This window comes from Podarcis filfolensis (genome assembly GCF_964270895.1).
Source record: "Podarcis filfolensis genome assembly, chromosome: 14".
NCBI classification, from domain to species: domain Eukaryota; kingdom Metazoa; phylum Chordata; class Lepidosauria; order Squamata; family Lacertidae; genus Podarcis; species Podarcis filfolensis.
Window position 1 is genome coordinate 25,816,127 of NC_139616.1, and position 25,378 is coordinate 25,841,504.

Genomic DNA, 25,378 nt, shown 5'->3' on the forward strand with positions numbered 1-25,378 from the left:
AGGTTGCAACAATCAAACAAAATGCTGCCTCACTTTGCCTAATGGTAGGGTCATCCCTCAACACAATAAGGCCTTCCAGGGGGTTGGACTAGATGACTCTCATGGCCCCCTCCAACTGTACGATTCTATTACTTAAAGAGATTTCATTCTAATTGGAGCAGTCAGTCCTATGACCAAAAGCAACATTTCTGGCAGAGAGAAGCTGTATTCGCAGTACGTAGATCAAAAGCGTGGAAATCTTTTGAGTCTGTGCCCTGCATCTGTGACACAAGGTCTCTGCATGCCGGGCTGAACCTTTGAGTGATGGATTTGATGCCTCTCGGGATAATCACCATCAGATTATCCACCCTGGGAGATTAGGGGAAGATAAGGGAGCGGAGGGCTATGCACACATTGCAGCGAGGTCATTCTTTTTTTTTGCAATTTAGATCCAAGATGGTTTGTGGGGAAACACATCCAAGTGCAGTATTTCGTAAGAAGCAACAGGATAGATGCAGGATAGTATAGCTCATAACACAGATATGGGGTGCGGTTAATGCCTTGTGAACACCATTTCCCAAAGCAACACTGGGCATGGAGAACATAAGAGCCTGATGGATCAGGCCAATGGCTGATCTAGTCCAGCATCCTGTTCTCACAGTGGCCAATGAGATGGCTGTGGGAAACCTGCAAGCGGGACTTGAGCACAACAGCACTTTCCCCACCTGCATGTTCCTGCATCTGGTTTTCAAAAGCATTACTCTCTCTGAAGGGTGAGGCAAAGCGTAGCCATCATGGTTGGTAGCCACTGATGACCTTATCCTCTATGAATTTGTCCAAACATTTTTTAAAGCCATCCAAGTTTGTGGCCATGACTGCCTCCTGCAGGAGCGAGTTCCATAGTTTGCACTGTATGTCCTAACAGGATTGTGTACACAGCCAGAGGCCAGAGGAACAGAGTAGGAGAATATACACAAACACTGTGTGTTTCAGGAGGGCGACTTGTGCTCACCATCCCTTCCTCCTGCTGCCACCTCTTTGATGCGCACCCCATCCAAAGAACCACATGGCGCAACCAGGCCATTCCTCCCATGCATAATGCATGGCATTGCCCTTGCGCAGTTTCCACAGGTGGCAGCGGCTCCTGTTGCATGACTTCCAATTAACTATTAATTTTGTTGTTACTGAAACCACGGCAAAACAATTGCACCAAACAGGCCCTGGGCCCAATTAGCAAGATCGCATTACTGACCGTGTCAGCTGGCTCCAGCAAATGACTAGTTCGTGACAATAGGTGGGTCCCCTTGAAAGCCTCGGGAAACAAAGACCGGCATCTGCAACAAGAAAGCCGGAGGGAGGGCCGTTTCTGAGGGGCAAAGCATTGGCTTTGCATGCAGAAGGTTCTGGGTTCAGTCCCTGGTATTGCTAGATGTGGCTGGAGAGTCCCTTGGCCAAAACTTGGAGTCATTGCCAGTGAGTCTTGACAGTACTGAGCTAGATGGATTCATTGTTTGACTCTGTATAAGGCAGCTTCCTATGTTCCTAGGAGAGGAGGAAGAGGAGCAATGCCACTAGCCAGTGTCTGCAGAAGGAACACCACTGCCTGTTCAAGGGGATATCAAACCTGTCCCCACTACATCTGGCAGGTGCAAAGAGGTGCAGGTGTTTGCTTATACTGTGGTGGTCTCATAAAGCCAGCAAGGACCATTCCAGCATTCACCTGCCAGTTTCCCTTATTCTGACTTCCAAATCTTTTCTGGCACCTTCAAACCTTTAAGACAAATGTCTTTTAGACTTCTGACTGCAGTAGCATATGGTTTAAAATGAGAGACACATTTCCCTTCTTTACTCAAAATGGTTTTAAGTGTTTGAAAGAGTGTGATTAGCCCTTGGAGGAGCCCTCTCCCCCTGCTGTGTTTTTGTGGGAGTCACTGCTCTGGGCGTGTCTGCTGACTGGATGGAAGCAAGCCCAAAGGAGGGGTTTACAGAGAAAAGGCAAGCTTTACACTAATGTTTACACCAACGGATAGGGACGCGGGTGGCGCTGTGGGTTAAACCACAGAGCCTAGGACTTGCCGATCAGAAGGTTGGCGGTTCAAATCCCAGCGACGGGGTGCGCTCCCGTTGCTCGGTCCCTGCTCCTGCCAACCTAGCAGTTCGAAAGCACGTCAAAGTGCAAGTAGATAAATAGGTACCGCTCCGGCGGAAAGGTAAATGGCGTTTCCGTGTGCTGCTCTCGTTCGCCAGAAGCGGCTTAGTCATGCTGGCCACATGACCCGGAAGCTGTACGCCAGCTCTCTCAGCCAGTAAAGTGAGATGAGCGCCGCAATCCCAGAGTCGGTCACGACTGGACCTAATGGTCAGGGGTCCCTTTATTTTTACCTTACACCAATGGACAGTTCTAGTTGAGGAAGCCGAATTTACAGAACCGAGTAAGAGAGGAAGCTGCCTTCTAAAGTCAAACCACTGATTCATCTGGCTCAATATTGTCCATACACTACAATCCACATTGCTGTCCCAACAGATGTTGGCAAAGGCAGTAGCTCTCCAGGCAGGTTTCTGTCCCAGCTCTGTCTGGAGACGTTGGGGATTGTACCCGGGGCTACCTTTTGCATGCGATGAAAGCATGCATTCTCTCCATAAGTTACAAGGTGTAGTGCCTGGCATTAGTGGAAAAATGTGCACAAAAACTTCAGAGTGCTGGGAGGGCAACAAAAATAAGGTTATTGGTGACTGGTTTCATTTTACTACATACTCAAATGAACATCATGTAACATCATGTAACCTCTCCTCCACATTGTTAGCCTTTGGAATTCTTAGTACCCCGCCCCCAGTCAATCTCTGGTTAAGTTGTGTGTTGTTACAAGCCTTCCTTTTCCTTGGCTTTTGTATTCCATCATTGTGTGATTCCTGTCAAAACCTGCAGGCATCCCTGCAAATACGAAAAACAGAGTTTAATCTCATGCTTATTGGACCTGCTGTAACCTAGGCTAACAGATTGCTCTCAGCAGAATGCTGGGTTTAGCTGGTTCATATCTGTTTTTTATGTCATTTTTGGCACGTATATCTCAATATGCTTGTATCTTGCTTTTCTGTTGTATATGTTTCCAAAAATAAAATAAAAAATATACAAAACCCAGTCAGCCTGGGAGTTATCCTGGATCTTTGCATAAAGAGCACATGAATAATACAGTACTGTAATAGGTTTATTGCAGCAGCAGCTTTCATAGACAACAGCTCACCTCATCAGATACATGTAGTCTTAGTCTATATAAAGTGCTACAAGATTCTTTGTTGGTTTTGCTGCCCAGGCTCATTTTCTTCTATCTGTCCTGAATCTTCCAACATTCAGCTTCATTGGATGTCCATGAATTCTTCTGTGGTGAGAGCGGGAGAAAAGCTTCTCTCTCTCCACTTTCTCCACGCCACGCAAGATTTTATAAACGTCGATCATGCCGCCTCTTGCTTGCCTTCTCTCTAAATTAAAAAGTCCGAAATGCTGCAACCTTTCTTCATAGAGAAGTCGCCCCACCCGCTTGGTCATTTTGTTTGCCCTTTTCCACCACATCCTTTTCAAATGAACACTCAGCAATTCGGCTTCCTCGACTAGAACCGTCCATTGGGGCAAACGCAGCGCGGCTCCAAAGGGGGTCCTTTGGGCACCTTGTTTGTTTTCCTCACCAAAACCAAAACTGGGATTCTCCTGGCAGAGATATGGAAACAGTCGAGCTCTGGAGGGCCCTTCCGGAAACGCGACTCGAAGCAGAGAGGAGAGAAGGGCCAGAGCCATCCACGTGGCTTCCTTTCCCCCTCCTCCCTTCCCTCTCCTCCGTCTCTTCCTCCCTCTTTCTTCCTCCCTCTTCGCCCAGCTATCTGTCGGCGGCCCTGCTTAGCTACGGAACATTTCTCCCCCGGCGGAGGTTTCCCAGTCCGGCTCCGATTCCAGGGGGACCGGCCTGGCCATTTCCGCTTCCGGGAGCCGAGGCGCAGGGAAGGTGGGAGGGAAGGAGGGAAGCGAAAGCCGGTCCGGCGGCCGCGAAGGGCACCTGCGGCGGCTCGTAGCCGCCTGCGCTCCCTCTCCCGCTGCCATCCTCCGTCGCCGCCAAGACCGGCGCTTGGCGAGCCTTCCGGGGAGCCGCCGCCGCACCGAGAGGCCTCCAGTCCAGCTTCCCGGGCACTTCGCAGAGGCCTTCCGGGGAGCCCGGCTGAGGGAATTGGCACCCCGGGGCCTTCGTCTGCCCCGCTCCCCGGTTTGGGTTTGGGCTTGGGCTTCCGCGGGCGGCCGCCGCCTGAGGCAGGGGCTGCGGGCTCCAGCCTCGCCTGGAACTGCTGTGCGTGCGGACCCAGGCAGAGCCCCTCAGCCAGGGTCCCTTTTGAGCAGGAGGGGGCATCGCGGGGGGTCGGCTGAGCCTGCCCCAACCCCCAGTGAGCATGGGGTCTGGGGCTCCCAAAGGCAGGCGCTTGGGGGTGGCACAGCTGGCCTGAACAGTGTGCGGTGGTGGCGGGGAACGGCAGGACGACGAGAAGCCCCGGTGCCCCCCTTGACCCCACGGGGGTCGGCCCGCATGCACCTCCCCACTGCGGAGCCACGGAGGCGGAGGAGGCGGAGGAGGAAGATCCCGGCTTGGCCCTGGCGCCGGCTGGGGAGGTTGGCGGCTGGCGTTGGCGGTCCCGGGAGGAGCAGGCAGCCATGGAGAGCCTGGCGGGCTACGTCTACAAGGCAGCCAGCGAGGGGCGGGTGCTGACCTTGGCAGCCCTGCTCCTGAACCGCTCGGAGAGCGACATCCGCTACTTGCTGGGCTACGTCACCCACCAGGGTGGGCAGCGGTCAACACCTCTCATCATCGCTGCCCGCAATGGACACGCCAAAGTTGTGCGCCTGCTCCTGGAGCACTACCGTGTGCAGACCCAGCAGACTGGCACGGTCCGTTTTGATGGGTATGTACGTACACGTGTGGCACGTGGTCACAGAGGAGGCCTTGGGCTTCTTTCTAACAGGAGAAGATGGGATGGTCCTGTGGATTGATAAATTCAGCCTGGCTGTTGTGGTGCTTCCTTTCACTCAATGGAATATAGTAGGTTACATCATGCCTTCATTTGATTGGCATATGCTGTTTCTATAAATGATCTTCCAAGAATCATAAAAGTGGAAGGAGCCGAAAGCTGCCTGCTGTGAGGCAAGACCTTCCCCTGGATCAATTTACGTAACCCTACCTGTGCTGGACTGTAAATAAAGAACAGGCACAATGCAGAAAGGTACCTGTATAGACCAACACTTTTGAGATGACTTTACCAACTAATTCCAGATGATGCTTCAGGAGAAGGTGCACACAGATATGTCCTCTCCTGCCAGTCTCTAGCCAGAGCCTGGTCCTTTCTAATTTTTGCCATCGTATTGCAGTTGTGAGGACTAGGAACTCTTCCTTTCTCTCCTACATGCGGCAGTGGTTTGTAGAAAACAGTGTGGGGCACAGTGAAAAATGGGTGGCATGAGTTATCTAGTCTACTGGAAAAGATGCAGCTCATGGAATTGTTCAAAGTCCTGGTTACATTGCTTGGATACATTGACCCCCTTCATGTGTTACTTACACAAGGGACGCTTCACCTGTTAAGAGGCAGAGGGATCCCACCACTGTCCTGTTATCAGAAGGTGACTTAACACATAGAGCCTCCATGTGAGTAATGCTTGGAGGGAGCTATTGACAAAGAGCCAAGGTAAAATCAGGAATATATTTAAAAAGTGGTTCAAAGGCCTCACATGAAATATTTCAGATACATTTCAGCTCCATATGTCTTCCAAGGCATGACAGTAATGCCAATTGGGGTCTTAAGATGTATATTAGAATTCTTACTTTTGGAAGTAGTTCTTATTCTTCCCTAAGGCTATTGAGCCAAAGGGCAAGCACAGAGCATTTAAACATGTATGGATCAACATTTCCCATATGCCTATCTACCTGGTAATGGGGTGCTTTAGCTTTTGCCAAAGGCACTTGATAATTTCTTTCTGTGACATCGCTGAGGAGGTTGCTGGGAGCTGTGGGACACGCCATCAGAGAGGGGAGCAGAGGCTGTACCAAACTTGTCTCTGCAGCCACACCTCCTAGCTGTCCGTTGCTCCTGTTGAAATGGAATAGGTATTATGATTGTGTTTCAGTTTCTGGTGAAGTTGACAGGATAGTAATCCGAGCATAGCTCTAAAACTGTACAGAAATGTTTTCTTTTGGAGATAATTAAACAGCTGAGAATATTTCTTTTGAAGACAGAAAGCCAACTCTGGGGGTTGTCATATGGGACTATTCATCATCAGATTTGGGATGGGGGAGAAGGACAGCTACTTTCTGCAGCCTACTTACTCTGCTGCCATTCTAGTTATATGAATTAGACTTTTGTGGATAAGTCCCTCCTAACTGAGTTTTGCTGGAGTACCTCATTCGATTATCAGAGATTACACTACAGTGTAAGTCTCCTGAGATTCTGTGTTAGTCACTTGTTGATCTTAGATAGTTTGAAGAGGCTAGGCCACTGTTTGAGTCACTAGGGAGAACTCCAGAATCTCCCTTTTGAAAACAACTGACAGTGCTTGACACTGACGTGCAACGTAGGAGATGGTAAACAAATGGGTGGTAAAAAATATCCCTGCCTGCATAGGAGTCAAAGCAACAGCAACAACAAACATCCAAGGAAGCCATAGCTGTTGTAAAAATCCTCTGTTTCCCAGCCTCAGAATTATTTTGCGTGTTTCGCAGTAAGACTTCCTTCTTTCCTTTGAACTGCCCTTAAAATCAATTGCTTCTTTGTTATCCCAGCATGTTCTGACAAGAAGCTCCCTCTAAATATAAAAGCTGTAATTGATTTAAACACATTTGTCTGAAAAGTCTTTTGGCCTGGGGTTCTTTATTCAGGCGTGGTGAGATGCAACTGACAGGTTAAAACAGTTTGAAAAATTGCTTAATGCTTTCTCCTGGGGTAGGCAGTGCAGTCCCAAGGCCAAAAGATGTTATCACTTTCCTATTTCTGCAACTGAATGTTTGGTAACTCTCTTTGCCTTCTCTTTACTAATATCTGGAATCACATTTGTCCAAATGTCATGAAGGTTATCCCACAGTATTTGGATACCTGTGACAAACTTTTACTACTAGGTGTATCCAAGATGGCAAACACTCTGTGTTCTCTTTAGTATGGCTGCTGAATGCAAATACCACCTCATTAGATGGTTTTGTTTTTTTAAAAAACCCTATATTCATTATTTTGGTCTACGTCCTCCTTGTAGTTGTTAGAAAGCTCGAGAATTGGTTGCCATCAACTGCAGGGTTGAGATGAATCCTGCCTCAGTTACAGATTGGATTCTATACATGTTTTGGAAAATCATGCCCCCTTTGCTAGAAGTTGTGCTCTCCTCCAAATTAGAAATTTCATTATGTGTACTTGTCCAACTCTTCTGCCCACATCCAGCCACCCATTGTGAACCTAACCCTTGCATTCCCTATCATTCTGAAATTCTTCCGCTCACTGACTCTAGACTGTTTTATAGGATATTATTTTGAAGATTTTTTAAAAATTGCACCAATTTTAACATTCGGTCTCTTTCTTTCCATAGTTATGTCATCGATGGCGCCACGGCCCTGTGGTGTGCAGCTGGGGCTGGCCACTTTGAAGTCGTCAAGCTCTTGGTAAGCCACGGAGCCAACGTCAACCACACAACCGTGACCAACTCTACCCCGCTTCGCGCTGCATGCTTTGACGGCCGGCTTGACATTGTGAAGTACCTCGTGGAGAACAATGCCAACATCAGCATCGCCAACAAGTATGACAACACTTGCCTTATGATCGCTGCTTACAAGGGCCATGTGGACGTGGTGCGCTACCTTTTAGAGCAGCATGCGGACCCCAATGCCAAAGCACACTGTGGCGCGACAGCATTGCACTTTGCGGCGGAGGCTGGTCACCTGGAGATCGTCCGCGAGTTGGTGAAGTGGAAATCTGCCATGATGGTGAACGGCCATGGAATGACACCTCTGAAAGTGGCTGCCGAGAGCTGCAAGGCCGACGTTGTCGAGCTGCTGCTGGCGCACGCCGACTGCAACCGCAAGAGCCGGATAGAAGCTCTGGAGCTCCTGGGTGCCTCGTTTGCCAATGACCGAGAAAACTACGATATAATGAAGACCTATCACTATTTGTATTTAGCCATGCTGGAGCGGTACAGAGATAGCGAGAACATTATAGAGAAGGAGGTCCTGCCTCAGATAGAAGCCTACGGCAGCCGGACAGAGTGCCGGACTCCTCAAGAGCTGGAATCCATTCGGCAGGACCGGGATGCTCTCCACATGGAGGGCCTCATTGTCCGAGAACGAATTCTGGGCTCCGACAACATCGATGTCTCGCACCCCATCATTTACCGCGGTGCTGTTTACGCAGATAACATGCAGTTTGAGCAGTGCATCAAGCTCTGGCTTCACGCCTTGCGTTTGCGGCAGAAAGGCAATAGGAATACCCACAAGGACCTCCTCCGGTTTGCTCAAGTCTTCTCTCAGATGATACACTTGAACGAGCCGGTGAAAGCCAAGGACATTGAGAGCGTCTTGAGGTGCAGCGTCTTGGAGATAGAGCAAGGGATGGCCCGGGTCAAAAGCTCTCAGGATGCTGAGCTCCACACAGCCATGGACAACTACGAATGCAACATCTTCACCTTCCTATATTTGGTGTGCATCTCCACCAAGACGCAGTGCAGGGATGAGGAGCAGTCGCGGATCAACAAGCAGATTTACAACTTGATCCACCTGGATCCCAGGACGCGAGATGGCTCTGGCTTGCTGCACCACGCCGTCAACTCTGGCACGCCGGTGGACGACTTCCACACCAACGACGTCTGCAGCTTTCCCAACGCACTGGTCACCAAGCTCCTCTTGGACTGCGGTGCTGATGTCAACGCTGTGGACAACGAAGGGAACACGCCGCTGCACGTCATAGTCCAGTACAACAGGCCCATTAGTGACTTCTTGACCTTGCATTCCATCATCATCAGCTTGGTGGAGGCCGGCGCTCATACGGACATGACAAATAAGCAGAAGAAGACCCCTCTCGACAAAAGTACCACCGGCGTGTCGGAAATACTCCTGAAGACTCAGATGAAGCTGAGTCTGAAGTGCCTGGCTGCCCGAGCTGTGCGGGTTTATCACATCAGCTACCACAACCAGATCCCCAAGACACTAGAAGAATTTGTTGAATTCCACTAGCCACGCCAACGGGGTGGTGCTCCTTCCCTTCCCCATAAAGGTCAAACTCTTGTCAATAAAATACTGGGCAGAGCTTTAGAAATCCCTTCTCCTCTCCTTTCTTTTTGGTAGCAAACACACACCAACCAGCCCCCTCGTAAACTGGCTAACATGGCTTTGATTTGCAAAAACCTGTCTTCCGACGGCAGAGCAAACAGGTTTCTTTTTTTCCTCTTAATGAACTGGGGCAGGGTGGAGAGTCAAACTCTAAAATGAGAATGAGTGTAAAATATTTTGATACTACGATGCACACGGGTTTTACCATTGACAGCCAAGAATGCTTTAAGCAGCTACCTGCAAAGAGGTTTTACGTTTAATTAATTGAGCCAGCATGTTACCTATGCAGCAGTTTGGAAAGTCTTCTTGCGGGAGGGAAGAGGAGGAAAGGAAGAGGAAATGGAGAAGGATCTTATTGCTGGGATTTTATTAAAACATGCAAAGCAATCCAGGGAAATTTACTTCTCACCAGCCTGTTTTTAATGCCTTTCAGTTCCTACCAGAGTTGTCACTAACATTTAGTTTTAATTTCTGCTTGCAATGAGATGAAAATAACCGATTGTTTGGCTACAGAAAAAGGGAAATGCAGGTTGAAATTCAGATGTGTGAATGTGCTTGCCTATCAGTACTTAAAATTACGAGTATTTATTTGGTTGTTGTTGAGGGAGGCAAAACAGGCCTCCTGCCTCAAATTCATTCTCACTTTTGCTGCTTTAAGAGAAGTAGCATGCAGAAATAGTTTGCATTATTTGAGTATTGTTTTATGCGTGGCTCCCTGTCCCCGCTTCCCTCTGGTAAGATAAAACGTAAAGTGGTTAAGGCTGGATCTTAATCCCACACCTGAAATGATAACTGCTGCATTTCCTGAAATCTTCCAAGTAGCTGGCAAACAGGTTTTGTTTTCAAAAAAAATGAGCTTTTTAAAAATTAAAAACAAAAACAAAAAATGTTAGAAACCTGGCAGGGAAGGATCAGGGAAGAATAATTGTGTTGGCAGGACCCTGCCCTGAGAATCAGTTTCTGTCTTTTCAGCCCTCTTCATTATGGAACTCTTCAGAAAAATAGATTCCACACCCACCTGCACACGTCCAAATCATCCTTTCTAAAGGCCATCTTTTAAATCACTCACAGTACCTTGATTGTATGAAGAATGTTTGACCTGTGAAAAGCATCTCTCCTTGGCAGAAAACTTCAGCAGCCCAATGTCATTTTTTTGACAGGTTACTGAAAACACTTCCCATGATTTTAAATTCTACTTTCTAACTGTCAGCTGGGAAAAGAATGTTCTGCAGTCATTTTTTTTAAAAAACGGAACAGAGAGTTCAAATAAAAAGGGGCATTCTGAGCACAGGTATGTGTGTTTGTATTACAAATAAAATCTTGAATGTGAAACTTAACCCTGATGTGTTTTGCTGCAAAGTGATTGGTAGCTGCTCTTGTGGGATGTTGGTAAGGAGCAGACCTCTCATTTTGAAAAGAAGTGGTTTCATGCCATTGCATTTAAATTTTATTGTAGTTTGATTAATGGATAAGTCGCTCAGCTAAGCTCTGACCTTCTGAGCCTTAAACAAATAAGTTGGCCAAATATTGTGGTGTTTGTGTGGATGATTTCATTCTGAACAGTCTGAAGTCCAGGTCATTCTGCATTTCAGCACATTGTTCATGGGGCTTTGAGGGATGGCCAAATTATATTAATTCCTCCCTGATGAGGTGGGGGAGAGGATGATTTAAAAGTTGCCAAAGCTTCCTCCTTTGTGAACACGAGCACTTGTTTCCAAAACTCAGAATGCTGCTTCCCCCCCCCCCCGAGAAGGTAAAAAAGAATGGCAGTGTGGTGGTAGTCACCAAAGTGTGAACTCTCAGATTCATGTTGTTGTCTCATTTTAATTTTGGGGTGCAAATAAGAAGCTTAGGGGTCCGTCCAAGCTGTTCAGCCTCTCTTGATACAGATAATGTTAATGTGGTGAGTTGAAATGTCACCAGTTCTCCTGTGAACCTGGTTCTGTGAACTAACACACAAAAGTTCCTTTTCATAAGATTGATGCTGTATGTTGATTGGCAGCCTAGGAGCTGGACTTTGGCCTCTGCCAACAAAACAGTAGGCATGAGCTCTGTGAAACCTCCAATTCTGACCAAGTCCCTGGTCTTCTACTGCAGGTTTCAATATTTCTCTCTCTCTCTCTCTCTCTCTCTCTCTCTCTCTCTCTCTCTCTCTCTCTTGTGTATGTGTGTGTGTGTGTGTGTGTGTGTAGTATGCATGCAACATAGAAACAGTAAATAATAACATTGCTACAAAATTGCAACATTAAACCACAGAATCATAGAATTGTAGCGTTGGAGGGGATCTTGAGGGTCAGCTAGTCCAACCGCCTGCAGCACAGATTAAAAACGAATTCATAAAGAGATAGGCAGCGTCCAACCTTACAGGTCAGGGAAACCCTGGTTAAAATGCTAGGTCTTTACAAGACGTCTGAAGCAGCTGATGGCTGCTGTTTCATGCATGGCAAAGAGAAAGACCTTCCATAATTACAGGGGCAGTAGTGGAAAATGCCCTTTTTTGGGTCACTGCCCTATGATGTTCCACAGAGTGGAATTTCCCCATACAATCTAAGTGACATCACAGGTCTCTACAGGGGCAGGCGATTTTTCAGGTTGGCTAGCCTTGAGCTGTTCAAGGCTTTATTTTTTAACAAGATTTTTTTTTTTTAATGTGCACATACCCCTTCACAGAGCATAAACATGCCTGCAGAAGGAGGCAGCCTTACAGATGCTGACAGTGTGGATTATTGCAATGCTACATACTCTACCCACCCTTGTAAGTTCAATTGCTAAAAGGCCTGGGGGAGGGAAGGAGGGATATGGGAGCTTTGTATCCTAATCTGGGCAGCATCTGTCCCTTTGGAATACTCTGGAAAACAAACCATGGAGTCAAACGAGCTCGGTGGGGGAAGCAGAAAGCAAAATTGATGGTCTTTGCCAAGCTGGTCTCCTCCAGATGTTGTGGACTGCAACTCTCATTAGTCACATGGTTCCCCCCCCAAAAAAAACAAAAAAAAGCTCCCAAGGATGACTGGGTGCTTTTATATGGAATGTGTCGTAGGGGGTGCATTGGGTTTTAATAGACAGCTGGTGGTTTTGAGGCAGTGAGCTTGTTGCTAAGAAGATTCAAGTGAGCGAGGGAGGGAAGGAAAGCTGGCATGTTGTCACTAGGAGAAAGAGCACGGAAAGGTCGAGAACCCTTTTAGAATTTTGTACCTGAGCTCTGGTCTAGCAGCTGTGGAGCAGTAGTTACATAACGGGGGGGGGGGGTGGCTTTCCTGAAGGAAACGTTTGCTGGTGAATTGAACCAGACAGACTTCTAGTGCTCTGGGAGATTCCCAGGGTCAAATGCGTCCTGTCTCTGCTTCCCTTTCTGTGAGAGCAATTTTGCACTGCCAACACTTCAGTTAAGTGTCCTTGCTATGACAACTAAAAATAACTGCAGCTATGTTAATGTCAGGCTGCTCCTAATGCAGCCTTCACCAACCTGGTGCCCTCCATCTCTTTTGGACTACAATTTCTATCAGCCCCAGACAGCAAAGTCACAGTGACAGGCTGGTGTGAGCTGTGATCCAAAACACCTAATGAATGTCAGTGTGCATTTGGGTTTTCTCCAACCAAGAGGCAAAATTCCTAGTTCCTTAAAAAAAAAAGTCTTAGACAAATGACTGCATCTAAAACTTTCACTTTAAAAAGTTTTAATTTTCTTTTTACAAAATCCCACAAACCACAATCTACTGCTACAGCATTTTACATAGGTTACTGCATTCGGTGGAACTGATTTCTCATTTTCAGTCATTAATATTCACAATAGCATAAATAATTTTATTATGCAAAAGAAACAAAAAAGGTCAAATTAAAACATTTCCATCGTACCAAAGTATATACACATATAGTACATATTTTCCATGTGTTGCTTTTGGAAATTGCACAACTTGAGGGGAAACACTTCAAACTGGTTTGTTTTAGTCGACTTCAAAAACAAGAAAGGTAAACATTTCAGAAAAAGTATATACAGCTGAGGATTGAAGGCTTGCATTAAGGTGCTTACAATTGTCGGTATCTGTGTTCAGTGCATTAAAAGAAGGCAATAAAGATCTCTCTCTTCAACTGCTCCATTTAGAGACTGGGAGAGGCACTGCAGAGTGGCGGACGGTCTGGCTCTGAGCTGGGCATGTATCCTGCACCCACCCCTTTGGAATGAATGGGAGTTTCATGTACAGAATAAGTGCCCAGTGCGTTATATCCTGCTTGGGCTCTTCATAAACATTTGGTGTAGAGCATCGGATAAGAATCTAGTAACTTTTTTCATTCATAGATAAACACACGGTGCCCCTTACTTGCGGCAGTCCCTTTCTTCTGACAATTAAGGGAATAGCTAGAGAACATGTGTCCCCACCTGCAAGTTAACTTCTGTTTCATTCAAGTCACCCAGCCTCTTACATGTTTTATGGATAACATGAATGGATCTCGCTTTTTAAAGCATTAACTCGCTACAGAGTCCTCTGGTCTAGAAAGAACTTCCCGTCCTCAAACGATTTCAAATGCTGCACTATTTTGTAAAGGCAACACCATTTGTTTCAAAGGCATGCTGTGTTGATATCTCAACTTCTTGAAGACCACCTGTGCAGAATATATCGGTCTGGTTCATTCTCCCATGGCATCTTGAATAAGCAGTTGCTGTAAAAAGAATATGTGAAGACCCATTACAAGTTTGCTGCTGCTGGTATCCATGCAGATCCAGGTTTTCCCCCCTTTTTTTTGGTGGGGTGAAAAGCTTTCCCCAGTGAGATATGCTTGTGCCATGAACGGATAAAAAGGACTGGAGCTCAGAGGCTTTTAAGATCACTGCAGAGCTATTCTGGCATGGTAGTTGTCTGCCTCGTGGAGCCAAGATTTGTCATTTTTAAGAAAGCGATGGCCACTGAAGGGTCCCTTGTCCCTGTAAATTTACTCTCCTGGCCGTTGCTGCGTAGCTTCCAGTGTCTTAGGCTGAAGGAAGCAATTAAAACCAGTTTGAAGTCCCTTTTTAGCCAGCTGCATCTTGCCCCTTGCAGGTAACACTGAGCAGTTGGGGTTGCTTTCATGAGAAGAGGTGGAAGGGGTGTTGAGGGATCTCATCATTGCAAAGGAAACTTGGCTCTGAGGAGCCAAGTGAGTCACTTAGGGAGATGGAAGCCTCAGTCCAAGTCCTTGGTGTTCTGGTTCTGGGCTGCGTCTCTCTTGCGGTTAGCACTTTTAAAAAAGCCAAGCTGCAGGAAAAGGAAGATAAAGAAAAACCCACCATTAATTTATATGCCTGGCAGTAATAGCAGTATTGATAGATCACATGTAGCTGAGGCTCCCTGCCTCATCCAGCTGCATCTCAAACTCAGGACTCGCCTATATTTCTGCTTGACCTGTATTTTGACTGTATCATGTCTCAATTCATTCCCCTGGGTCTGAGAGCTTTTCTTGTAGTTCCATAGCTGCGCCTTGTGAAAATCCAATTGCACCTGCCAAATCGGGTCTTCTCGGATGTGTGGAAATTCCAAAAGGAGATTTTGCTTAAATGAGTTCAGTATAGCAGGTAAGATCGCATTTTCACGAAGTACAGCTGTAGAAGGATGAGAAAAGCTCTCGGACCTGGGGGAATTGATGGGTACACAATATCAGAATATAGAACAGGCAACAATGAGGACCAGCCCAAACTCACTAATCATTACGTGACATCATGGTACAGTATTAGTTTGTTTATTAAGACATATCCTATCTTAGTGACTTCAGACTGGCTTACAACTGAATAAAGAAATATGCAAATGCATAAAAGGGCAAACATTGAACTAGGAAATGGTGGGTGGGTGGGAAGCAAAAAAGCAAAACAAAACCCAATCAGCTGAGATTCTGCCTGTTACATGGCTCATATAGCAATCCTAGTTGTTAAACAAGGAAAAGGCCAAATGTTTAGCAGTGTGACTAATTTTCATGGAAATGAATTTATTGCTTTAATGGTAGGAATAGAGAGTAATGATTTTTGTTGATGGGTTATTTTAAAAACTCCTATTCTTGTCTTCCCACTGAAAGGGCAGTTGGCAGACAATGACTTCATATATAAAGCTGGTTTTTGTGAGGAACATCTTTCATCCATTGGGGTCCCCATTGCCAGTTTTCAGCCTTCCCCAATCTGGTGCCCTCCAGCTGCTTGTGCACTACAACCCCCATCAGGCCAAGGGGTGGTTGGAGCAGTGGCGGACTTTGGGGGAGTCTCGGATTTCAGCAGCACCCTGTGTGACACTGTGTGACCATGACACCATAGTTGTGGTGCCCCCATGGCTCAACTCCCAGTGCAACCAAGCTGGTTGCGCTCCCCTAAATGTGCCTCTGGTGGGAGAGGGACTCACCTTCCACAGCGCCAGCACAAGGAGGGCCAGCAGGAGAAGACCACCTAAGGTGCTCCCAATGATGATCCAGATGGGGATTTGGGACTCCTCTATCTTGGAGATTTCAAACATGACCTGCAAGAGGAATACACAACAAGAACACTTGCAACTTTGGGGGGAAACCTTCTGAGGGTAAGAGCTGCCTGACAGTGGAATGAATGACCTCAGAAGGTGGTGGACCCTCCTTCATTCGAGGTTTCTAAACAGAGGTTGGACGGCCACTTGTCAGGGATTCTTTAGCTGTGATTCCTGCATTGTAGGGAACTTGCACTAGATTACCCATGGGCAGTGGCGTAGCGTGGGTTGTCAGCACCCGGGGCAAGGCAAGTAATTTGCGCCCCATAACCCATGGATTTGCGCCCCCTAACCCGTGGATTTGCGCCCCCTAACCCTAACCCCCAGATGTTGCGCCCGGTGCGGCCGGCCCCCCCTGCACCCCCCACGCTACGCCACTGCCCATGGGATCTTTTCCAATTCTATGATTCTACCAACTGGCTCTTCAAATGGAACCCCCCTCGACTTTTAACCCCCTTTGCATCCAAAAAGGAGCAGGGTGATGGGTGTGATTTGTATGGAATTGAAAAAGAAGAAACAAGTTTGGTTATGTGTGTTTGGGTTCACTCTGCAGAAGTGTACCCGTGACAAGCACATACTGACATCTGCTGCCAGCAGAGGGCACCAGCGCCCCGCTTTTCAACGACAATTCAGAAACGAAGAACATGCCATAATGTTCTTCCGCTCTGTGTCGTATATGCATTTATTTATCTCTTCTTCCAGGGCTGCAAGCACAAGTCTATTCAAGAGCATGAGGGGCCCTCATTGGGGCCTAATTCTGAAGGAGAGATGCTGGATGCAAAAGCTGCAGTTTACCCCGTTGGGTTAAACTGGATTTGCAACTGCTGCTTTCAGATAAGGGCAACATAGCAGGACCCAGTCATTGCTGTTCTGCTCTGAATGGCTAGTGGATCAGGAACTTTGCTTCCAGACTGCTGGAATCCAGATGACATTCTGCGGCCCAGTGGGCAATTCCAGATATGGGGTGGGGGGTGGGGAAGAGACAATTTTAATTGGGACTATGGCTTAGCAGGAAAGGATTAAATGCTTCCTGCCTTCTTGACACTGTTTAAAGGGTAGCAGGAGGAGGCTGATAGAAAGGCAATGCTATTTGGAAAGGGAAGGTTAAAGTGAGAGAGTTAATTGCTAGACAGGAGAGACAAACCCCAGAGAAGGAAATGGCTGGAGCACTCTATACAGGCCAGAACCAGCCCGAAACCCACAGGAAAGCTGCATGATGGGTCATCTGGGGAAATTGCACAGCTGTTTCATTGCTTTTTTTTGGTCAGTTTTTCTGAGCTCTGGGTGGGGAAGCAGATGCTGAACAGGGAAAGCACGAGAAGAAGATGTTTTGTCCATGACTGTTGGCGCTGTGGGTTAAACCACAGAGCCTAGGACTTGCCGATCAGAAGGTTGGCGGTTCGAATCCCCGCGACGGGGTGAGCTCCTGTTGCTCGGTCCCTGCTCCTGCCAACCTAGCAGTTCGAAAGCACGTCAAAGTGCAAGTAGATAAATAGGTACTGCTCCAGCGGAAAGGTAAGCGGTGTTTCCGTGCACTGCTCTGGTTCACCAGAAGCGGCTTAGTCATGCTGGCCACATGACCCAGAAGCTGTACGCCCGCTCCCTCGCCCAAGAAAGCGAGATGAGCGCCGCAACCCCAGAGTCGGCCATGACTGGACCTAATGGTCAGGGGTCCCTTTACCTTTACTATTTGCCCTGTAAAAAGTGAGTGAACAAAGCATGGCTATTTCACACTATGTGTCTGGGTGTAGATGCAACCTGAAATGTTACATTGGTAACTGAAAGCAAAAATGATTTGCCCTTCCCCAATTGCCGCCTAAATCCAATGGCAAATTTTGTTGCCATCAAATTAGGAGACAAAATGGTCTGAGAGGAGAGAAGAGGCAAGCCAAGAGATGCAGTTCACTTATGGATGAGAAACCGTATCTTTGAATGCAGGCTTCTGGGTTCCTTTGAACCCACTTAGCAGCAATTTCAGAAGCAAGTTTTCTTCCCAATAAATCCATCACCCCCACGACATACCACACTTCTCCAAACACAAATTCCAGGTCTGGTGCATACCATTCCTTGCCCAAGTTGCTTGTGGCCTCCCAGATCACGAGGGTACGAACATGTGTTGCAATTCCTGCATGGCAGCGGGGTTGGACTAGATGTCCCTTTGGGTCCCTTCCCACTTTACAATTCTATGAGATCTGATGAGCGCCTGTGGTCAAGCTACTCACCTGCCGACTGGGATCGTCCTCTCTGAAGACGAAGGCACTGCGGAACCCTCTCTGCAGGACGGCATTAATCACAAATCTCAGCGACTTGAATTTCATCTTGAAAAGACAGGGCAAGATAAGAGTCACAAGAGGCGGTTCAGCAGTGGACAGTTCAGCTAGTCGGTTACTCAGCTTGTTTGGGGGGCCTTTTCACTGATCTGAGCAAACCAGGGGTTGTGTCATTTGTAAGAGCAGCACTCTTTCCTGCCTGGAATGTTTCAAGTGATACACCAGGGAAAATAACTCTTCTGTGCCGCAGCATCACTCCCTTGATGTCTGCCCTGAGACCTTCAGGTAAAGGGCGGTATACAAATTTAATAAAATAAAATAATAATAATCATGTCTGTCCAAAAGCAGCTGGAGACCCAAGTTTGGGAAACCCTGTTTGAAACAGTTGTCCTAAATTATTTTTAACTGATAATTTAGTTGTTTTATTCTTTTTGTAAACCACTTTTAGGCTTTTTTTAAAAAAAACAAAATACATAAAAACAATTTATTGAAGGGTGTGTATAAATAAATAAAGACCAGAAAATCAAGCTGGCTGGCTGTATGATGCGTTAAAAATAACACTTTTCTTTAAACCAGGGAGGGTCTCACCCAGCACTCATCTTAGTGAAAAAGAGGTCACAGATGTTCCTGGCTTGACCTAATTCTTTCATTATTTGGTGTAATTAGCAAATGGTGTTGATGTGGCACTGAAGAGGATGACAAATCTTGTTTCCCAGCTACGTAGAGAGGGAGGATTCCATTGGGGATGGGCGGGGAATGACTAGCAGCTGAAAAAGCTGGCGAGAAAAGAGGAAGTTTGAAAACCGCCTCGTGGCCCAACTCCCTGGAGTCAGGGGCTAGCTCGGGATACAGCCGAGCAGCAAAAGCACAATAATCTGCCAGCCTTCAAAGGGAACACTGCTGGAAGCTACACCATTTGCTGACTCGCCCTTACAGCTCTCAGTGACTTCATCCACAGATATCCATGCAAGAGGAAGCTGACTTCTCCATTGGCGGCCAGAATTACACTGCAGTCTATGGATATCACATCAGAATTACTGTAGTTCTGGAAGGAGTAAAAAAGAAAAGAAAAAAGGAGTTAGAAGTGGAGAGGGCCATAACAAGGCTAATTCCTCCCACCTGGAAGTAGGACCAAAGGTTGACTACTGCAGCAGGTGGGTGAGCATCACTGGGCATTCACTCAAATTTGCTGCATCCACAGTGAGGTGGTCAGATCCTGCTCATGCTGGATGAAAGGAAGCACTTTTTCTTTTCTTTTAGCTGCACAGTGTTTCTCAACCTGTGGGTCCCCAGATGTTGTTGGACTACATCTCCCATCATTCCTAGCCAGCATGACCAGTGGTCAGGGATGATGGGAGTTGTAATCCAACAACATCTGGGGACCAGCAGGTTGAGAACAGGGCAGATAAAAGGAAGTTCTTCATAGTTAAACTTTGGAACTCACTCCCACAGGAGGCAGTGACCAACTTGGTATCAGGCTTGAGGAATCATCTCCCTCCCCCGATGGCACCAGAAGCAGGGAGGAAACAAGGAAGTTCTTACTTATGATTTGGTCAGTTATAATGGTGCTGGCCAGGACTGACCTGCTGGGGGCCTGAAGGGCTTGGAGCAGGGCCTGACAGGCTCCATAAATGAGTGCTGCTGCTGCTGCTGGGCAGCAGAGAGGGCTCTGTTCTTGTTTTTTTTGTTTTTGTTTTCAAACTGCTTTTATTTTTTACCTGTGTCATTTTAAATTGTGATTGATATTAATGCTGTATTCTTAGTTTTAGATTTTATGATTTATGTGGAAATTGTTTTTCATTTGGCTGTGTATTTTTTTTTGCTATGCTTTATTTATTGTTTATGGCTTTTGTTATGTTGGTAATTATGTAAATCTGGTCATGTCCTAAGTCACCTTGAGCATTGTTTTTAGCTATGGAAAGGGGGTATACAAATAAAATGATGATGATGATGATGATGATGAAAGACAAAGAAATCCAGTCATTCGTCAGTAATGGAGTTGCTCACACTGAGCTCCTCCTCCTCCCCTTCTAACAACAACACCTGCTTCTACGGCATCCGCCCATGGTCAACTGTCACTGTGCCCTTTGTTCTTAACGAATGTCGCATTTTGGGAGAAGGGGGGGGTCAGTTATGCTGTCCAGTGATGTGTCAGCTAGCTGCTCTGTCTCCCCTCCATCTTCTCCTAACACCTCATAACTCTTCTGTTCACCTGTCTCTGAGCTGTTATCTTCCTCAAAGCCCTGCTGTAATTTGGAAGCTACAGGAGAAGGGCGGGGGGTGAACTCCACCACTCCTCGTCCTCTTCAGTCCAGTCCCTGACACTTGGATGGATCTAAAAGAGGACTGGACCAATTCATAGAGGAGAAGGCTATCCATGGTTGCTAGCCACTCTGCTATGTTCTACCTCCTCTCAGAGGCAGTAATGATTCTAAATACAGTGGTACCTTGGGTTAAGAACTTAATTCGTTCTGGAGGTCCGTTCTTAACCTGAAACTGTTCTTAACCTGAAGACCACTTTAGCTAATGGGGCCTCCCACTGCTGTTGCGCCGCTGCTGAACGATTTCTGTTCTCATCCTTAAGCAAAGTTCTTAACCCGAGGTATTATTTCTGGGTTAGCGGAGTCTGTAACCTAAAGCCTCTGTAACCTGAAGCATCTGTAACCCGATGTCAGGGAACTGACATCGGAGCCCAGAGTGGAGGTAGGGCTCTCCGATGATGCAGGAGAAGGGACCAGCAGGGAGAGGGAGAATACTTCCATTGGGGAAGGAAATCGGCGTGACACCAGGAAAGAAGGGGAGGAGGGAAGGTCTTCAGAAAGAGGGCTCCAAGACCCTTCCACAGGGTCCAGCGGGGAGAGCCCAGGACCTCCGCTGGCCACGCCCACTCTGCGCAGGAGACTTCCGTGTAGGGAGGCTAGGAGGAGACTTGGCGTCAAACAGCTTTTATGTTGGAAGAAGTTTAGGGAACGCCCACTGACGGATGCTGCCAGTGACTGAGACAGTCGCCTTGTAAGGGCTGTCAAATCAGGGAAAGGTTTAGCTACCCCAACAGCTGGGAGCAGTTTGGAATTTACGCACAAGCAACCCCAATTCCCATTACACCCGAGGTACCACTGTATCAGTTTCTGGAAAGCACAAGAGCGGAGAAGGCGCTTGTGCTCAGGTTCTGCTGTGAGAACAAGATGCTGGATTAGATGGGCTTGACCACTGGCAGGACCCAGCAGGGCTTGTATTATGTTCTTATGCCAAGCTGGCAGTCAAAAGGCGGCCTGCCGCACGGAATAAGCTGAGATGGGGAACATTTGTGATTCTCCGAATGTTGTTGGGCTCCAACTCCCATCAGCTCCAAAGGCAGGGAATGCCAACAAAAATGGTGCCTCTTTACATCCCTGGCCAATGCGCAGGGATGATGGGAGATGGAGTCCTTCAACATCTGGAGGGCCGTAGGGTCCCCATCCTCTATCATGATTGTTGCTCAGACCAGTAAGCATGCTTGAGCCCAAAGGGAGTCGCCCCCCCCATGGGACTCACACCCTACTCAGGTTTCCTTGCTGTTTTGGATGACCTCCCCCTGCAGTCCTCTCCTTCGGACAGGCCTGAAAATCACTTGCAGGTGTCATCCTAAGCAAGATTGGGCTGCCCACACTCCAGACCAGTCAAGTAGCTTCCTAATGCACAACCTGATGTCTTCTGGATATTTCGGATGACAACTCCCATCAGCCCCCACTGAGGACACCAGGTTCAGAAAGGCTGGTTGAGTGCATCAGCCCAAAGTCAATTTGCTATCTGACCTCATTCTCCATGTTTGCTATGTAACATTAAAGCCAGGAAGGGCATTCCGCCGCCCCCCAAGTCATAAAAAGTATTCATTGCACAGGAAATGCCGCGCAGGTTGTGAATACCTTGGCAATGACATTGCATACTTTTTAAATAAAAGATGGACCAGAATTTGAGCCCTATGTTCAAGTCTTGTCTCAGCACACAGGATTTGATTTTGTGTTTTCAGAAGTCCAGCACAGAAAGATGGGCATTACATACCAGCTGGGGGTGGCGCCCCAAGTCCTCGTCAGAGGGTGTCCTTCGATAATCTGTGTTGTTCCCCCCAATGTGGCATGTTATGTGTTCCTATAATAGAAGACAGAAGCTGGAATAGCTCACTGGGAACAGAAATCCAAAGAAACATCCTGGAAAGAATGACGCAGACTGGACAGCCTGTTTGGGGGATTTTCTCCCCCTGTGCACATCCTTGCCCCTAAAATACAGCTTCCGCTTGTGCAGCCAGTCCATCCCAAGGCAGCACACAAAATGTGCCCTGTGATTTAATGGGCACCTGGATTCCAGCAACAGTCTCTCTAGGAGGAAAATTGTTCCATGACCTTACAAGCTAGTCATTAAATGCCAGTGGGAGGTTTGGCTCTCTGCTGCTGCTGGCTCCTAATCTTTTCCACCTCCCCAGCCAGCCATGTGTGGAAGTGGATGGAGCCCTGAGTGCACAGTTAATGCAGAAGGGCTGTAGCTCAGTGGCAGAGCACCTGCCTTGGGTGCAGAAGGCTCAGGGTTCAATCCCCGATGGCATCTCCACATGGGACTGGGAACCTCTCTTGCCTGAAACCCCTGGAATGCTGCTGTGAGTCAGTGTAGGAGATACTGAGTTAGAGGAAGCAATGGCCTGGCTTTAGTCTAAGACAGCTTCCTTTCGGAGCCAAAACCTGGAATAACTGGGTCAAGAGGGTGACTATTAGCAGAACAGATGGGAGGAAACCAAAAGATGACACAACATCTGGATGGGAGGATGGTACAGCCTGCCAAATTTGCCATTGGGGGCCCAGTTTTATAAAAAGCGCTAAAGCTGGACACAGGAGACTGCCAAGCCAGACCACTGGGTTCCATCTAGCTCAATATCATCGACACGGGCTGGCAGCAGCTCTCCAGGGTTTCAGAAAGGCAGCCTTCCCAGCCCCACCCAGAGATGAAACCTGGGGCCTTCTGCGTGCACAGCAGATGTTGTGCCCCTGAGCCACGGCTCTTCCTGGTAAGCACCACAAGTCTTTACGTAAGCCAAAGGGGTTTGATCCTAGAACTGGAAGTTCCTTGCAAGGGGTAGGGGAAAGTCTGAGCATCATGACAGCACATTAACTTTGGAGGTTGCTATGATCACACAATCAAATTTGGGGGTTGGGGGGAAACTCCCTACAATGTGGCTTCCTGCTGGAGCATCCTGATTTGTGACCCACACCTTAAAGTTCCTTTGAGGCTATTTTTTAAAAATCCCCTTAAGAATCACAAATAAAAGTTCTAGCTACCTCATCCACGTGGAAGCCTGCTAGCTGCAGAAGGCGATTGCCTCCCCGCGTGGCCACAGGGACTGTGATTTTGATAGCTATCGCATCAACAGGGAAGAGGCCCAGATTCTGCAGCTGTGAAAGTTGACAAACAAATGCCAGATCAAGACCCTTCTGCAAGGGGACTTCCCTCACCCCCTTCCCCCACCAGGTTCCTCAGACCCAGAGTTCCTCCACTACCTTAAAGGTACAGTTAAAAGGTGGACCGATGCTGTCATATCTCTCCAGAGAATTGTTTGACTTGACCTCGTAGTAATTCTGGCTGGGGCTCCTGAATAGCGGCAAAAAGGAGAAAACTCGTCCATCCATAGTTCAACTAAGGGTGTGTTCACATTTCTGTCTTAGAGCAAAATAAAGTTGTTCCCTTCCCCCCTCCCCGCTGAGGGTATTTCATAGCTGAGCTCTTTTGCCCCTCAGTTCACATCAGCAGGGCTTCATTAGTGTCAGATTCATTTCTGTTTGTATACATCCTTTGGATGTCTTTATCCCATGCAAAGGTGGTCACACCTTGGCTAGAGGTGAATTAGGAACAGCTTAAGGGCTCCAATCAACACACCAAACAGTAGTACCTTATAAGAAGCAAGGCATTTGAAATGGTTTTTAATATTGTTCTTAGTGTGCTCTAATCTGTCCTGGGACCTTAGGGTGAAGGGCAGGTAATTCATAGTAGTAGTAGCAGCAGTAGTAGTAAGTCCAGGATACACCTACATTTTTAATGATGCTGTGTGAACTCAGATTAAAACCCCAACACTGGAAACATAGTGAGTGCCATTAAACAGGAGCATGAATGCACACAGTGGGGTGGAAATTTCAGCGTTAACAAATCGAAGCACTATAAAGACTCCACTCAAGGCCATCAGAAGTACCTGGTGAAAAGCAGGTCTGTTTCATACTTCAGCGGAAACTTTAGGAGGGCAGAATTGTCGTCTTTGGTGTTTTCCTGTTCCTCACTGTCACTAGAATACAGAAGAACCAGAAGCTCATTTAGGTGACACAGCAGGACTCAGAAGCCAGCAGATTAACAGGGAATGTGCTAATGTTGATGAGAAGGCAAAGGCCCCTCCAAACTGGTGCTTTTTTGAAGGTGTCTTCTACTACATCATTCGGTCTGGAGACTGAGGTCCAGCGCCGAAGGCCGTCTGGCAGTTCCCTCACTGTGAAAGTGAGGTTACAGGGCCTTCTCAGTAGTGGCACCTGCCCTGCGGAATGTCCTCCCATCAGATGTCAAGGAAATAAACAGCTATCTGACTTTGAGAAGGCATCTGAAGGTAGTCCTGTTTAGGGAAGTTTTTAATGTTTGATGTTTTATTGTGTTTTTAATATTGTGTTGGGAGCTACCCAGAGTGGCTGGGGAAACCCAGCCGGATGGGCGGGGTATGTATGTATGTATGTATGTATGTATGTATGTATGTATATAATATGTATGTAATAATAATAATAATAGCCTCACATCGAACCTGTGAGGTAGGGTTAGACTGAGAGACTGTGACTGGCCCCAGGTCACCCAGGGAGCTTCCTGGCCAAGGGAGACTAGAACCCTGGTCTCCCAGGGTACAGCTACAGGATTTCAGCAGCAAGCTGCAAAATGTACACAGAGAGGAAATGGAGCAGTAGGTCTCGCCAAAACTGTTCCAGGAGCAAAGAGCATTGAAAATGGGATGGAGGAGAACTGTCCAGATGCCACCATGAGCACAATTATTTGTGAATGCGCCTGGAGGGGTTGTAAGCAGCTGCCTGCTCAGATTCAGCTGCATGAGGAAAGTTGTGGGCCTAGGCTGCTTACAAGAAGTTCCTACTGAATGAGATTAGGAGCTGTTAGCACTTACAAATATACACAGAGAGAGAGGGAGCTCAGTTTTTCTTCTGTGGCATCAGTGCCAGAGTTGGCGCTGGTCCCCTTTCCAAGAGTAGCAATTTCTCTTACTTATACTCTCGGTGACTTTGGCAGCAGACAGAACTTTCCCCTTGCCACTCGCCAATAC

General features: G+C 47.4%; 3 protein-coding genes and 1 long non-coding RNA gene across 4 annotated transcripts in view; 2 read left to right on the forward strand and 2 right to left on the reverse strand.

Annotated features, from left to right (window-relative positions):
• The window catches only part of MAP2K5 (mitogen-activated protein kinase kinase 5), a 933,658-nt gene that overhangs the window by 280,790 nt on the left and 627,490 nt on the right, over nucleotides 1–25,378 (forward strand). The gene's annotated exons all lie outside the window — the stretch shown is intronic.
• Nucleotides 2,698–3,713, reverse strand: LOC310749767. The gene is made up of 2 exons (XR_014541759.1): nucleotides 3,222–3,713; nucleotides 2,698–2,911 (listed from the first exon to the last, which is right to left on the reverse strand). It is a non-coding gene; the product is annotated as an uncharacterized lncRNA (long non-coding RNA).
• FEM1B (fem-1 homolog B) lies at nucleotides 3,843–10,645 on the forward strand. Its single transcript, XM_083586582.1, has 2 exons — nucleotides 3,843–4,917; nucleotides 7,577–10,645. Exons 1-2 carry the CDS (start codon nucleotides 4,670–4,672, stop codon nucleotides 9,210–9,212), a joined length of 1,884 nt encoding a protein of 627 aa, XP_083442708.1. The 5' UTR covers nucleotides 3,843–4,669; the 3' UTR covers nucleotides 9,213–10,645.
• Nucleotides 12,969–25,378, reverse strand: part of ITGA11 (integrin subunit alpha 11) — a 91,492-nt gene continuing 79,082 nt past the window's right edge. Inside the window, exons 23-30 of the mRNA XM_083586351.1 lie at nucleotides 24,263–24,352; nucleotides 23,577–23,667; nucleotides 23,358–23,471; nucleotides 22,093–22,179; nucleotides 18,986–19,096; nucleotides 18,004–18,099; nucleotides 15,668–15,781; nucleotides 12,969–14,539 (exon numbers count right to left, since the gene is read on the reverse strand). Coding sequence (XP_083442477.1) covers nucleotides 14,468–14,539; nucleotides 15,668–15,781; nucleotides 18,004–18,099; nucleotides 18,986–19,096; nucleotides 22,093–22,179; nucleotides 23,358–23,471; nucleotides 23,577–23,667; nucleotides 24,263–24,352 — 775 coding nt within the window. The 3' untranslated portion in view covers nucleotides 12,969–14,467. The remainder of the gene's footprint in view (nucleotides 14,540–15,667; nucleotides 15,782–18,003; nucleotides 18,100–18,985; nucleotides 19,097–22,092; nucleotides 22,180–23,357; nucleotides 23,472–23,576; nucleotides 23,668–24,262; nucleotides 24,353–25,378) is intronic.

Excerpts from the sequence above, each read along its gene's own strand:
- FEM1B (XM_083586582.1), top strand. The coding sequence starts at position 4,670 with ATGGAGAGCCTGGCGGGCTACGTCTACAAGGCAGCCAGCGAGGGGCGG. Across the intron at positions 4,918-7,576 it reads GGCACGGTCCGTTTTGATGG|TTATGTCATCGATGGCGCCA; the intron begins GTATGTACGTAC and ends TTCTTTCCATAG.